This window comes from Numenius arquata, chromosome 2 (assembly GCF_964106895.1).
Source record: "Numenius arquata chromosome 2, bNumArq3.hap1.1, whole genome shotgun sequence".
Classification (NCBI taxonomy): domain Eukaryota; kingdom Metazoa; phylum Chordata; class Aves; order Charadriiformes; family Scolopacidae; genus Numenius; species Numenius arquata.
In genome coordinates this window covers 80,229,850-80,243,563 of record NC_133577.1, presented here as the reverse complement: position 1 = coordinate 80,243,563, position 13,714 = coordinate 80,229,850, and the positions used below count along the sequence as shown (strand labels likewise).

Sequence of the window (13,714 nt, the reverse complement as noted above, 5' to 3'; positions counted from 1 at the left end):
ATTCATTCTTTGTGCGTTAGTGTGTTTTATTTTAGTCTGGATGTTCCTGTAGTGCTACATCATTTGTAGCAACACCTCTTGTCTGTTTCACATCTCAGAGTTAGTTTCGTAGAGGGTATGGTGAGGGGATGCTCATGGCATGATGGCACATCTTCACCTGACTTGCCAGTGGTGACTCTGCATCATTGCTGATAGCAGAGAATGTTGTTGTTGCATTGTATTTAGCTTTAAATCAATTCACGTTATATCTAAAGCTGCTTGGTTTAAAGAAAAAATGGTTCTGCTAGGGGAAAAAGTTAAGTAGCTTTATTCAATGTAAATGTTTCCTAACCTGAAAGCCCTTTCACTGGATTTTCTACTGCACTGTCACAAACCCCATCAATCTCTTCAATTTCTTCAGAAGGAAGAGAGGATTTGCAGGTTAACCAGCTGGAAACACAAATATGGATAAAACCAGACATAGAGAAGACAGATGTGGACTTTTCAGAGATTCTTAATGCAATACAAGAAAGTAAGTTATTCCTTGGATACAAAATTGAGTTTATGGTAGAAGAATCAATTGAGATGCATTGAAATTGTAACTGAAGGAACATACAAAGTGATGAACTGAATGATATGTGAGTATGCATTACTAAAATCTATGAGAAAGTTCAATGAAGTTATGGAGGAACAGTAAGAAATCTTTTACTATCAGAGAAGTCATGGTAAGATTTGAATTATTATGTACCTAAGGATTCCAGCAGTATATATTTCCTATGCAGAAGTAGTCAGAAATATTAAGATTCTCGTTTCCTTTAATCCATTATTTAAACTCTTGAATGGCTGTGTGAGCTAATAATGTCTTGCACATGCTGCAGTCTGGGATCTAAGTCTAGGTTTGAAGTTCCAGATGTTCCAAAGTGTTGGGGTATATTCACAATTTTGCAGCTGGTAATTTTGGGGATGAGAAGTGATGGGCTTGCCACAACAGCTGAAGGCTGCTTATCTTAGATACTGTGTGAAATCATCTCCTTTCACATGAAATGTGCCGTGGACTAGGAATTGATTGGTCCACCACCCTTCTTAAATGTAACAGCAGAATGATCTCAAGACTTGCGCTAGAAGAAATGCTAGTCTTGTTAACAACAGCGGAAGACACACCACCACCCCCAAAATTGACGCAACTCCAGAATCCAAAAAAATCTGGAATTTCAGTGGAAACTTTCCATTATAGGGTAAAAACTCTGATACGGGCCAGGAATCAAAATGCATATCGTGACGACATTGTTAGCTGGCTTCCTGGTTTTCCTCTTTTCCAGTTTTATTTTAAACTGGATGTTTTGAGTAGCAATTTTCTAAAGTGAGGAACAGCTAGTTACGTTCTTGAATGCTAAAAGATGTACAGGAATGTGTAAAACCCTGCACTACTCCTGATTTTTGCTATAGGAATAAGGAACCATCTGGTGGTAGGCTAAGGTCATATCGTGGTGGTATTTGTTTGGGGGTGGTAGGGAAAATCTGAGGTTAGTATAATAATGGTGGTAATCATTAGAAATTGAATCACCTGATTATTTAAGATGTAGGTTTAGGATTAAATCTGTGGTTTGTAACTTAAAAAGCTTTTCCCATCAGGAAACCTAAATATGAGATCTTGCTTTCTGTCCTCTTCTCCTCACTCAGGCAGCCCACATACAGGCCTGGGGACAGTTGGGATGTGGACCGGAGAGGCTGAGAACAAAGACAAACAAGGATAAGCAAATTCAAGAAGAAACAGTTATCTCCTCCATTTTGAGCACATGGCTGAGAATAAAAATGGATGATTTGTTTAAAACAGATGTCAAGATTAGTTTCATTGACAGTGTTTGCCCAAAGCAGCTTCTTTTTTAAATGGCCGTATCTCAGCTTCCCTTAGTACTGTGTCATACTTTAATATCACACTCTCTGATGATATCCTTGTGCTGAATAACCCCAAATTTTCATTCAAAGTGGCACAGGTTTACTTATAACCTCAAATGTTAAACCTCCAGATAAAAAAAAGAAAAAAAAAAAGAGGAGTTTCTTTTAAAAGTATGCCATTTTTCTGTGGCCATAAGGAGGGTATTCATCTGACTCGAACACAAGGGTTTGCAATGAAGGTGTCAATACCTGAATTCATGGTCTAAGCTCCCTTTGCAGTCAACAGAATGTAACAAGCATGTCTAGAGCCCAGTTTGTCTTATTTTAGAGTAGTTGTTTAATACAGATTAGATGACCTGCGACTTCGAAGTGGCTATTGGCTTCTGTTGCCTGCAGATTGAATTTAGGGAGATCAGCTAACTTGAGTCACTACCAGAACTTGGACGCAAACATCTGCAGTGTGGATGTGTAAATATAAGTGAATCCTACCCTAAGTAAAGCAAATATTTGCAAGTTAATCGATATACACTGATTATCCCAAATTGTTTCAGGAATTTTAATATAATTTCAAAACTAAACAGCATTAAACAAAGAGTCTTTTAAGAATTAACATTTTGGTTTATAGATTACTTTAGACCCATTTGATAAGGATGCTGATTTTACACCCTTGGAGACAGTGGTTTTTTTCTTTAAACAGACCAGACACAGTTGCTGTCGGGAAGTTAAACTGCATGTCCTTCAGCTACATTCTCTTCTAGAAAGACAAAGGTTTGTTACAAGTCCAGGACAGTGTCTTGTCACTTCCAGTCCATTGTGAATATCAAATAATTAGCATAAACTTGCCTAAATATTCTTTCTAGGGTGGTTGCTCTGAATAGTTATTGTTACTTTTATTCCCGTTTGTGTTAGCATTGAATGAAAATTTAAAAAGGCTAACGAAACTTTAAAGACCAAGTTATCTTTCTTGCTAGAATGCATTTCCTGAGCATTTCCCTTTGCAGGAGCTGCCTCATCCAACTTCAGTGAGATAGTATATCTTTCTGTTTTGTAGACTGCCAAGAATGATAATTCGATAGCAGAGATTTTATTTCATTTTGTTTAAATTTAGTTACTTAAAACATGCATTTTGCTCTAAAGCTACTTCTTTTCTTATTTTTCTTTTACCCTATTGAATATCTTAGACTTCAACTGAAGATAAAAATTTACCATCTCATTATTTACTTTTATGTGAATATACTACTATTATAAAAGACTTAAAAGTCATTTGTATTGCATCAGAGCTAAATTCTACATTTAAATACCATAGTTCATTGTAGAGTCTTAAACACATTTTTCTAAAGATTTCTGGTAAGTCTTTTATAAAAAAGTCTTTTCTTGACCGCAGGATATTCAGAAATTATCTATAGTCATAGAGACAGTTCAGAAATAGTAATTACTAATCTGAAAATGGCTATAGACATGCACTGTAAAATAGGGGATTGCAAAACAAGGTGATGATCTGACTTAAAACAAACTAGACAGCAGGAGGACCTGCATGTTCTATCTGTCAGATATAAACCAGAATTCCCTATTGCTGCCTACTCACAGCCTGTACCCATGCCACAGCCAGGAGCAGGGCAGCTGGGGGGGCACTGGAGGCAGCCCCAGCCCTGGTCATCGGGCACCTCCCTGGTGCAGCGGGGCTGTGGCTGGGCAGAACAGGGCTGTGGAGAGCTGGAGACTGGCCCTGCTGTGGCATCAATGGGGCAGAGACTGACAGTCCTGGGGGCCTGAAATGGGGTCCTGGGACCTGGGCAGAGTGAAGGGAGACCCATGGGTCCAGGCAAGGACGATCAGGGCTGTTTGTGCCCTCAGGGCCTTGGCAAAAGCTAGCAAAGGCTTTTATGCCTTTTATGACTGTTTCTTATTAATTACACTGAGAAGACGGACTTCTTGTGGAAAAGCAGTAAATACCTTTATTTTTTAAAAAACCTTCAGATTTCAAACTTTTTTCATGAATTTCCTTAATTTGCTTCAATGTATGGAACTTACTTTCGTGGTCATTGCCGTAAAGTCAAAATTCTAAGAAATCTCTGGCTTTTTAGAATATTTTTCAAAATCCAGTTTCCATTAACTCTCACTAGGCTTTGATTCTATCATTTTAATTCTTATACCCTGGAAGCCAGAAATCAGTGAGTTTCCTGAGGCAGGATTGCTGATCCACTGTGTAATTACTGAATTTAGCATTTAACATGATAACAAGTTCTGGGCTGCAAGGTCTGTGTAGGATGGCCTCCTTGAAACAAAGATTTGTTAATTGTATCTGCCAGCCTTACTGAGTGCAGAGCATCAAAAAATCCAAAGAGATGCTGTAAAAACTCATACTGTTGGATTCAGAAAGGTTCTTGGTTTTTCATATTCAAACTTTTCTGCTTTGCAAGTCTCTGCAAAACAGACATTTTCTACTCAGGATTTCTATTAAGGTGTATTCTCTGATACCAATAATTTTTTCCACCACCATTAATGAGTGGAAATGCCCTGTACTTATTTGATACATTGCCTGTAAGAATTTTTAAGGAAATTCACTATTCATTGTTATTGGTAGTCCTAAAAGCTTCAAAAGACCAGTGTCCGGAATATTGATCTACAGCTTATGTTATCCAAAGCTAGCATATAGTCAATGGTTTGCTGTGACAACTGGTAATAAAATTACTATTAATTGACAGAAACTTGTTCTCTGAGCATGCTTTCACCTTGCCACACTAAAACATAGTCAGGTCCCATTTTTGAATGAAAATTCTTATTTTTAGGCACCTCAGTTTTTGAGTGTCTATCTTCAGAAGATTAGAGGAGTTATCTTATCTTATCTTTGAGCCCTACCTAAATCAGCCACATTTTTTCAACTCCTGAAGTGATTACGAATTATCAAGTCATATTGGGTTTTTTCTGTAAAATGGAACATGAGGGGGAGAAAAGGGTTTGCATATTTAAGCTGATCTAAAACTTCTTCATATCGCCTGTAGCAATGTGCATGCTGTTCTGTATTGTTGTTAAATTTCACTGCCTAAAAATACGTGACTATGCACTAACGGCAGTCTCTTTCCCAGATGATAGGTCCAAAACATATATACGATAAAATTATTATATATCACTCTGTTTGGATCATTTGTGGTTATATGCATGTCACGGTCTAAGGGGGCCAGAAAAGGTGGAGGTGTGGAGCCTTGATTATGCTTTTAGCAACATTTGGCAGAATAGGTGTTCATGTTCATTGGAGTGGAGTGGCTGAGGTAGCTACAGCCAGCAGGAGAGTTGGATTGGAAGTGTCGTCACCATTATGAAAGTAAAGCAAACAAGATTTCATGATTTAATTATTTATTTAGCTTTGTGGAACAGTATTTTATGACGCTTGAGTAGAGAAATGTTCTCGGCAAATGTTAGGGCCCCATGTTTAGTGTCTGTGACTGAAATACTAACAGTGCATTTTCAAACAACATACCACAGCAAGGCAGCTGCAGTGTAAAGATCTCTACTTTCTCACCATTTGTGCGACTGGAAGAAAGTTACAGACAACTTTAGTACTGATGAGGTAGTTTAGCACATCTCTTCACTGCTTACCCTGTTTGCTGAAGCTACCAACCAGCACGCCAATTATCTGCATACTTCTGATATAAGCGATTTTCTACTACAGGCAGGTCCTGGTAACTAATCTCACTAGCCAGCTGAGATTCACTGCTTCCACAACTTCTTGTCACTGCTGAGATGTGCTGGATTTTAAAGTGACCTTGAAATAAGATTTTTTTGTTCCTTGCAAGTCCTCAGAATAATCCAGTAATTCTCTGCTTGAAACCCCCAAGCGCATTCACTCTCTTACGCACCAAGTTGTTCATCTCTGAACACCCACTTAAAAAACATCTATTTTGCAACCCAAAGCATTACTGGCACTTCAGGAAGAAGCAATTCTAATATCTCAAAGGCCTCATCTTTTATACTAAGGCAGTCTTAATGGCAGGAAAAAGCTAGCTCAAATTCCCTGGAGCATAGCACGCTGGCAAAATCTCTTTAATTTTTACATCTTTCATTGCCTCTGTCTGCAACAGATATATATCTCGCATAATCTTCAGAAAGCTTTTTTAATTTTCTGCAGTTGTTTTCATCCTATATGGAGGTGTTGATCATATAGAGGTTCATGTGTCTCTGTTCTGGAGGCACTCTTCTGGGTTTCAGTTCAGTGAAGTTTCAGGTCGTTTGATATGGTTTCTGTTCCAGTAGTTCTTTATGTTGAGCATTCAGATAGATTCTTCTCATATGAACATGTATGCAAAAGCTGGTCATGACCTACATGCAGATTATTATCTGATGGAGCGGAATGTTTCCAGTCTTGCCCTTTGAAACAGTAGGGACAGTGAAGGGCAGGTGGTTAGACTGTGCTGTTTTGTGCCATTTCCCCTGTCTTTTAGAGGCATGTCTAGTATGGTTTCTGTGGATTGAAATGTATCAATGTGGCAAATAGTTCTTTAATATTGCTGCTGCGTGTAGTACAAATTGGAGTCCATTTTTTTTGCCTTCTAAGTCTCCTTAAACCTCTGTAGTTTGTCCTAGGATGGGTTGGGTGCAGCTACAGTGATACTGAGGAGCTGCAGGCTCTCCCCATCACATAAACCAAAGCAACACCAGGGTGCTCTTCTCCACCTCTGTCAGTAAGCTCACCCCTAGCTGGGAGCATGGTGGTGTAAGGCCACGGCTGGAGTGAAAAACTCCATCCTGGATATTTTTCTCTAATGATATCCTGGCACTTTTCACAAAAGTAGGATAAATGAGATAAATGGACTGATAGTAAAAGCAGCATTAAAATGGCAAGAGAAACTTAATATCTGCAAAAAAAAAAAAAGAGGCTTTATGTCTCTCGTGTTCACGGACTATGATGATATGTACAATATAAAAGAGTGTGAAGTAGGTGAAGCTATTACTCCCACTATCCCTATAAAAGCTGGTTGGGATCCTGCAGAACAGAGGGTGCTATGTAAAGCTGATGCATTATGATATGAGCCATTAAGTAGGAATTAAATATTGTGCAATACTAATATTGGGATACAAAGAATCATAGCTAGATTAGGCAGTATGCAGCCCCAAAATTGGTAAGCTTGAGGAGTAGTATCTTATCGTAAAAACTGTTAATTTGGCAGAGCATTTCTTATTGTTATGCTGTCTGGATGAAAAAAAAATACTGTTAAAAGTACTAAAAACTCAGAATTTCTATTAAAAATTATGCTGCCTAGGTTAGTTCATTAGCCTAGTATCTAGAGTGTGTTAATTTGGATGTGAAGACCTTTCTGTTGTTTCTGAAATTTTTGGTGGCTTTCTAAGCAAAAGTATTGCAATTGCTAATAGAATGTATGTCATTAACCTTGTCCTTATTTTATGCGTGAAAATGAAGAAGGGTTCTTGAATATTTTGATAGGGTTTTCTTTTTTATCTACATACAGTTGTAATAACAGACTTTGGATACTGTAAAAGACATGTAGAAAAAGGAAGCAATCTCTTCCCCATGTTCATGATTGATAGGAAAAGAATAATATATTTAAATTGCAACATAGATGCATATTCAAGATGAATATTATGAAGAAAACTTTCTTCTGCTTGTGACAGTGAAAAATAGATTACCTGTGGAGACTGTAGAGTCAGTAGTGTCAGAGATTTTTTCAAAAAGTTTCATAAACTAGGCTATAGCCCCTGAAGAAGGGAAAGGTGAAAAGGAGGTCACAAAATGCTCATGGTGTCTGCGAACAGCTAATGGCCTTTCATTTTTGGCAGCTATTCAGTCTCTCCACAGTAGAGGAAGAGAGTTTTACACCTGAAGCCAGTAGTTAGAAATGGAATGAAGTTGCCACCAGCAATTAGAGATTTTTGGCTGTTCCCTGTTAAAATAAATTCTTGTCAACAGGAATTACAACTGCCTGTCACTGGGTTGCGGAGAAGTGAAGGGATCAAGAGGTTGTTGTGCAGAAGAATGATTCCTAAAGTCAGTCAGGTTTGGAAAAAAGTGTGAGTAGTGGGTTAGACAGGTTTCTGTCAAGTAATAGGTGCTTGATCTTGCTGTAGTCAGGGGAAGAGGCTCAGTAACTGACCTTTGGAGGGTCATTTCTACCTGTCGCAATTCTGGATTTTGCATATGAAACATGAGGTTGGAGGGATGAAGTCTATCCACAGTTGAAGCTTCATCCTCAAAAAAGGCATTTTTCTTCTCCCCACCACACACCTCTTCATCACACTGTTGCACCAGACCTGCAGAGTATGGGGTGTAAGGCAGACCTCTCTGGCCACAGCCTGCCTGCCCTGCGTCTCCTATCCAACAGACACTCAGTCAGCAGATCAGCAGCCCTTACGTGGGACTGTAGACGTGCCCAGCAGATCTGCTCATAGCTTCTCATCACCTCCTTGCTTAGCAGAGCAGGGAACATCATCCTAAAGCTAACACGGCTCTACTCTTGAGCTGCACTGGCTCTGTCATGGCCCCCAACCCAACTGCCAGATCCCCAGGACTGGGGAATGTGCCCCAGGCCCTTGCATCTCTTCGCTCATTATCAGAGTTGGGTTTACTACAGCATCCTGTAGATTTAAGCTATTGCTTCATGCATGACTGAGGGCTGTGCAGTAGGTAGATCTGAACATGCCAGCTTTATATGCATGGAAACATGCCAAATTGTGCAAAGACAAGCTTCTTCTCAGGCTCATTTGTTCATTGCCTTTCAAGTAGCAGTACTTATTTGAGCTCTTCTGCCTCTGGCTGCCCCACAGATTTGTACAACTTCTAACTACACACTTTATCTAGTAGGTTAAAAATCTGCTTCTTTATAATAAGAAATTTTCAGAGACTGTAGTAATCGAGAAAACAATTGTTTAAGCTGCTTACCCCAAGAGAAGCTGAGGAGTTAGCTAACGTATGTTTTATTGTGACACAAGATTACTTATTTGTCATCAGAGAGGTATTGTGGCATCCTAAATCTTTATGTGGCTCACTGGTGAAGAAAGCACTTCTCCAATGTGCATCATATTTTAAATTTAACAAAGTAGATACTTAAACTAGAACTAAAAGGTGGGGTTATCGATAATGTGTTATACTCGGTGTCTCCGTTTGACTCAATGGTGATTTGAATGTGTTGTTATTTTTGTTTTTAGTAGCTAAGGATGTCAACATTTTTTTTGATGAGTTAGAAGGCGTAAACAGCCCTTCCAAAGATGATGACTCTCTGCTTCACCATGGTAATTTGACCAGTACTTCTGATGATGCCAGCAGGTTGGAAGTTGTGGGAGAGGTAAGAACACACAGAATTATTAATATAATAATTATTCATGCCCATTATGAAGTGGGAATAAATGTAATTTTATTTAAAATCTCATTCTGTGCAAGACAACCTGGAATATAAAATATCTCAAATTAAAAGGAGGTTTTCTTGATTTCATGCACCTCCATTGAAAACTCTATATAGGCCCTTGTTGTCTGTTTGTTTTCTGAACCAGTCAAGTCCAATGCTTCACTGCTTCTGAAAATAATGGAAAAGTTTTCCCTGTATTAATCCTTTGGGGAGAAGAAGGGAGGAGGAGAATTTATCATAAATCTCTCATGAGAAGCATTGGGTAATCAGGTATGTGACACATTCTCTCCCAGTGAAGAACAAGTGTCTTGTTGTTGTTTAATGGTGATTCAGAGAACATACCAGGGAGGAATCATTCAGCATATAGTCCCTTTTAAATTATGTCTTAAGGCAGGCAAAGCGTTGTGGACACAAGTGTGAAAATTGGGGCCTAAATTCCTTTTTGTGTCTTTTGTGCAGAAAAGAACATGATACCCTTTGACTTTGCCTCTAACTGCCCTACAACTTATGGATGTTTAGGGCTATCTCCTCAGGGAGTGAGGACACCTGGGACTTTTCTCCTTTCCCCCACCTCAGGAGTGCAGTTGCATCCAGGCTGCTTACTGGAGTGTAAGGTCTGATGTTACCTACAAGCTGTGCCTGAGGACTTTTTGGCAGAGGGCTGACTGGCACAGAGCAAAGCTGGCAGGGACCATACTAACAATTAAAAAGCATGGAAAACCATAGGATATTGCTGAAGGTTCTGCCCTGACCCTGTTTTGTTTATTAGTTTGGATAAAATTTAGAAGGTATAATTACAGATTATGTCTTTTTCAGGAGTTAGAGGGTTTTGCGGTCCAAATTCTTTTGTGAAACACTGCTGAGGAGAGAGTTAGAGATTTTTCTTGTGCTAGAAATTCAGTCCATAGAGAGCTGCGCTCCTGGGATGTTTAGACAGATAATTAAAGCAACAAAATTCAGGGCACCCAGAGATATGTTTGACCTTGCTCACAATTTCGTCTTCCCCTTTACTCATTGCTCTTCCCCACCTTCCTATGCAACTTTAAAAGGGCCCTCTTTGCCTGCTTACACTATCATAGGTTAACCTGACATGATATTCCTGGGTTGCATTTTGGGATCATGTGCCATAAGGTCTCTAACAAAAGGACATGGGTGAAAGGCACATGATCTTTGCATGTTGAAGAGAAAAAGTGAACAGAAAATGGTGAGAAGGACAGAGGATGAGATAGAACAATACATGCTGCTGTTACGGCAAAAAGTTTTTTTCCTGTTCAGTGTATTCTTTGTCATTTTTTAAAGTGAAAGGGAACATGTCTGAGGAATATTTTCCTAGTTGAAAAGAGTATCTTTTTTGTTTGCTTGTTTTTTGCATAATCGTAACTGAGGAAAATAGCAATGTAGGTCATGTATATGTATAAGAGGAAAAAAACCCCCAAAACAGAAAATTGGAAGTATTTATGGGAGCTGAGGGATGCTCTAGCTTACAAAAATAGTTTCAAGGTGCTCAGCGCCTGCTTAATTTCAGAAGGAAAAGCTGTACTGTTTAGATGTTGTATGGTTGTATGGATAAATATGGGAGCTCAACTGTACAGTGGTGGGGTAAACTCTGAAGCTTCAAGCTTCCTTTCAGTCTTTCAGTTTAGTTTAGTAGCTAAGAGAGCCTGTTGATCCTACTTAATGCCATCAGGATAGGGGATCTGGCCCCAGTGAAAGTCTCTCTGAATCTATTGATGTTTGTTTGGTTTAGTTTTAAAGCTAATATTGCATCCAAATAATTTATTATGGTTTCTGTCTGAATTCCATTAAAATGAATTTAAAATCAAAAAACTTTACAAGGACATAGCAAAGATTTTCTATCACTTCTGTGTAGCTGACAAGTTGAAATATTGTTTGCTTCAACTGTTAGTTGTTTGTGCTCAACCAGAAGATCCAATGAAGACTTTACAGATGGAGTTTTATCAACAGTTCCTTAACAGATGCAGAGCCAGATTGGGATTCAGCTTGTCCTTTGACTAGAGATGTGGGTTTTTTCCTTTGTTTTATGTTTCATTCAAACACAGTTGCGGTCTGAGCAAATTAAAAATCACATTTCCTTTTGTGTGCATTCATCAAAATACTTTTTACATATGCCAATATAACAATTAGGTATAGACTTTACAATTTAAATCCCGGATATATTATCACTAAAATATTGTATTATGTCCACTGAAGTTTCATTTTCTGAGAACTGGAGAAGCAGCAGAAAAAAGGTAAAAATTAAAGGAAAAATGTCTTAGGAGCTGTATTCTAGGTATGCATCCATTCTGCCTGCCTTTCTATGGAGTAATAAATTAGTCTTCTTTATTCAAACAAGGGAGAATGCTGGACCTGGGACAAAATTTGACTTCTACTTAAATGAGTTTATATCGGCCATTCTTGACATTCTATCTAATGTAGGTAGTTTTGAAATTGAAACTGTAAGAGTTACTACTTTAGTCTTTACTTTAAGTGTCAAACTGTTGATATTCGGGGGCAGTGTGGTTAACATTGCACAGAATAGAGTTTGTGTTTTGTCCTTTTATAAATAGGAACTTGCACTGAGGATTATGGCAGAAAAAAAAACATATTCATATTGCAAAATAAGAAATCTGAAGTTCTTTATGGCAGTTATGATAGCTCAGTTTTCTTATGTGTGTTTACCAGAATACAAGCTAAGTACAAAATTTTTTTCCACCAAATCATAGAATGGTTTGGGTTGGAAGAGACCGTAAAGATCATCTATTTCCAATCCCCCTGCCATGGGCAGGGACACCTCCCACTAAGACCAGGTTGCTCAAAACCCCATCCAACCTGGCCTTGAACACTTCCAGGGATGCAAAACTTCTCTGGGCAACCTATTCCAGTGTCTCACTACCCTAATAATGAGGAGTGTCTTCCTTGTATCTAATCTAAATCTTTCAGTTTAAAGCCATTACCCCTTGTTCTATTGCTACATTGTAAAATGTCCCCATCTTCTTCAGCGATCAGGGTGGATACGGAAAGAGATTATCTAAGCTTTCAGAGAAAACTACAGATCTGTTACTTCCTAACTTTTCAGCACTTGATTTTGCAGTCTAGATAATGTCATTATTAAAAATACTGTTAGTGGTGCAGGTATTAACCCCCTCCACCAGCTGTGAAGTTGCAGGCAGGGGACTCTAATTTCAAGTAGCCACAAACAACAGGAAAAGACAATCTCTTTAGAATATGAAGACCCTATCTTCATTGAGCATTCATACTGATAATAACCAGGTATGACAATAACTAGGAATCAAGAATCTAATCTGTCATTAAATTAGTGACCATTGGAGTCTCTTCTGATTTATCTTTTTTAAGAACTGCATGTAAAGTTTCAAATTCTTTGATTTCCTCAAATGCACTTTTGTTTAAATGTTTCATTTAAAGTCTCTGTAGCTGTCAGGGTTATGAATCCTCCGATTTTGGATAGCGAAACATTTTGGGTAAGCCCTTTAGTCTAAAGCTCTCCTAGCATGTATGAGTCCTGTGTCTACGAACATTGATGGCTCCCAATTGTGGGCCTGAGAATATGAAAACTAGTGCATTCTTTGGAAAAGAATTCCTGGTTATACAACTTTAGGTGTGCGCATTACATATAAAGCTGCAAAGACAGCCAGAAATGCTAAACTTCTTGCTAGAGTTAAGTCTTCCCTGTTCTTTCACTTTCTTCCAGCATCCTTTCTCAGATGAAGGAATGGAGGTTTGACATACATGAATAGACTTCTTTCCCAGCAAAAACTACAGTCAGACCTGGTTCTAGATTTTTTTTAATCAGTTTAGGAAAACTGAATTTTTAAGTCATGCCACAGGCAAAGGACATGTAATGTCTAGAGAAGGGTCAGCAAAGCTCAAGGTAGAAGAAAAGTCTCTGTCTAGAATAGTGTAAGCCTGGAATACTGTGGACAATGCAAAAACCCTGCAGCTGCTATTTCCTGACACTTCTGGGCTAGGCTGACTCTCTCCACATCATATTAGATCCTCAAAGTTCTTCTAAGTCCAGGCTCAGTCTATAGAGCCGCCTTACAGGCTATAGCAGAAGGCAACAGAAAGGGTTCCTTCTCAGAAGCCATACCGCTCTAGTAAGGTTTATCAGTCTGGATTTGACGTACTGTGTTCCTAAAATTAAAAGGACCTTTCAAGTACAGATAAGAGTCCCAGCCACTTTTCTGAGAGAAAAATGTCAATACTGTATTTGGGAGTGTTTCACAAACCCAAGAGAAAGTAGATGTCTCAGGAAATCATATTTATAGAGGAGGAAGTCCTACAAGTCAAGTAACTCAGCTAAATCTCATAGATGCTCTTTAATATGAGGCTCTACATGCACTGATGAGTCAGTGTAGGGCAAACCAATTTTTTTCAGAGAAAGATGAAACAGTAAATATAAAGGGCAAATCTGTTTTTCCAGTGGAGTCACTACTGCATGCAGACAGAGCCACATTCCTCGTGGT

At 38.7% G+C, this 13,714-nt stretch overlaps 1 protein-coding gene across 1 annotated transcript in view; it reads left to right on the top strand.

Moving 5' to 3' along the window:
• Nucleotides 1-13,714, top strand: part of ANO4 (anoctamin 4) — a 228,143-nt gene that overhangs the window by 110,645 nt on the left and 103,784 nt on the right. The window contains 2 exon segments of the mRNA XM_074165392.1: nucleotides 401-511; nucleotides 9,034-9,170. Of these exon segments, the coding sequence (XP_074021493.1) occupies nucleotides 401-511; nucleotides 9,034-9,170 (248 nt within the window).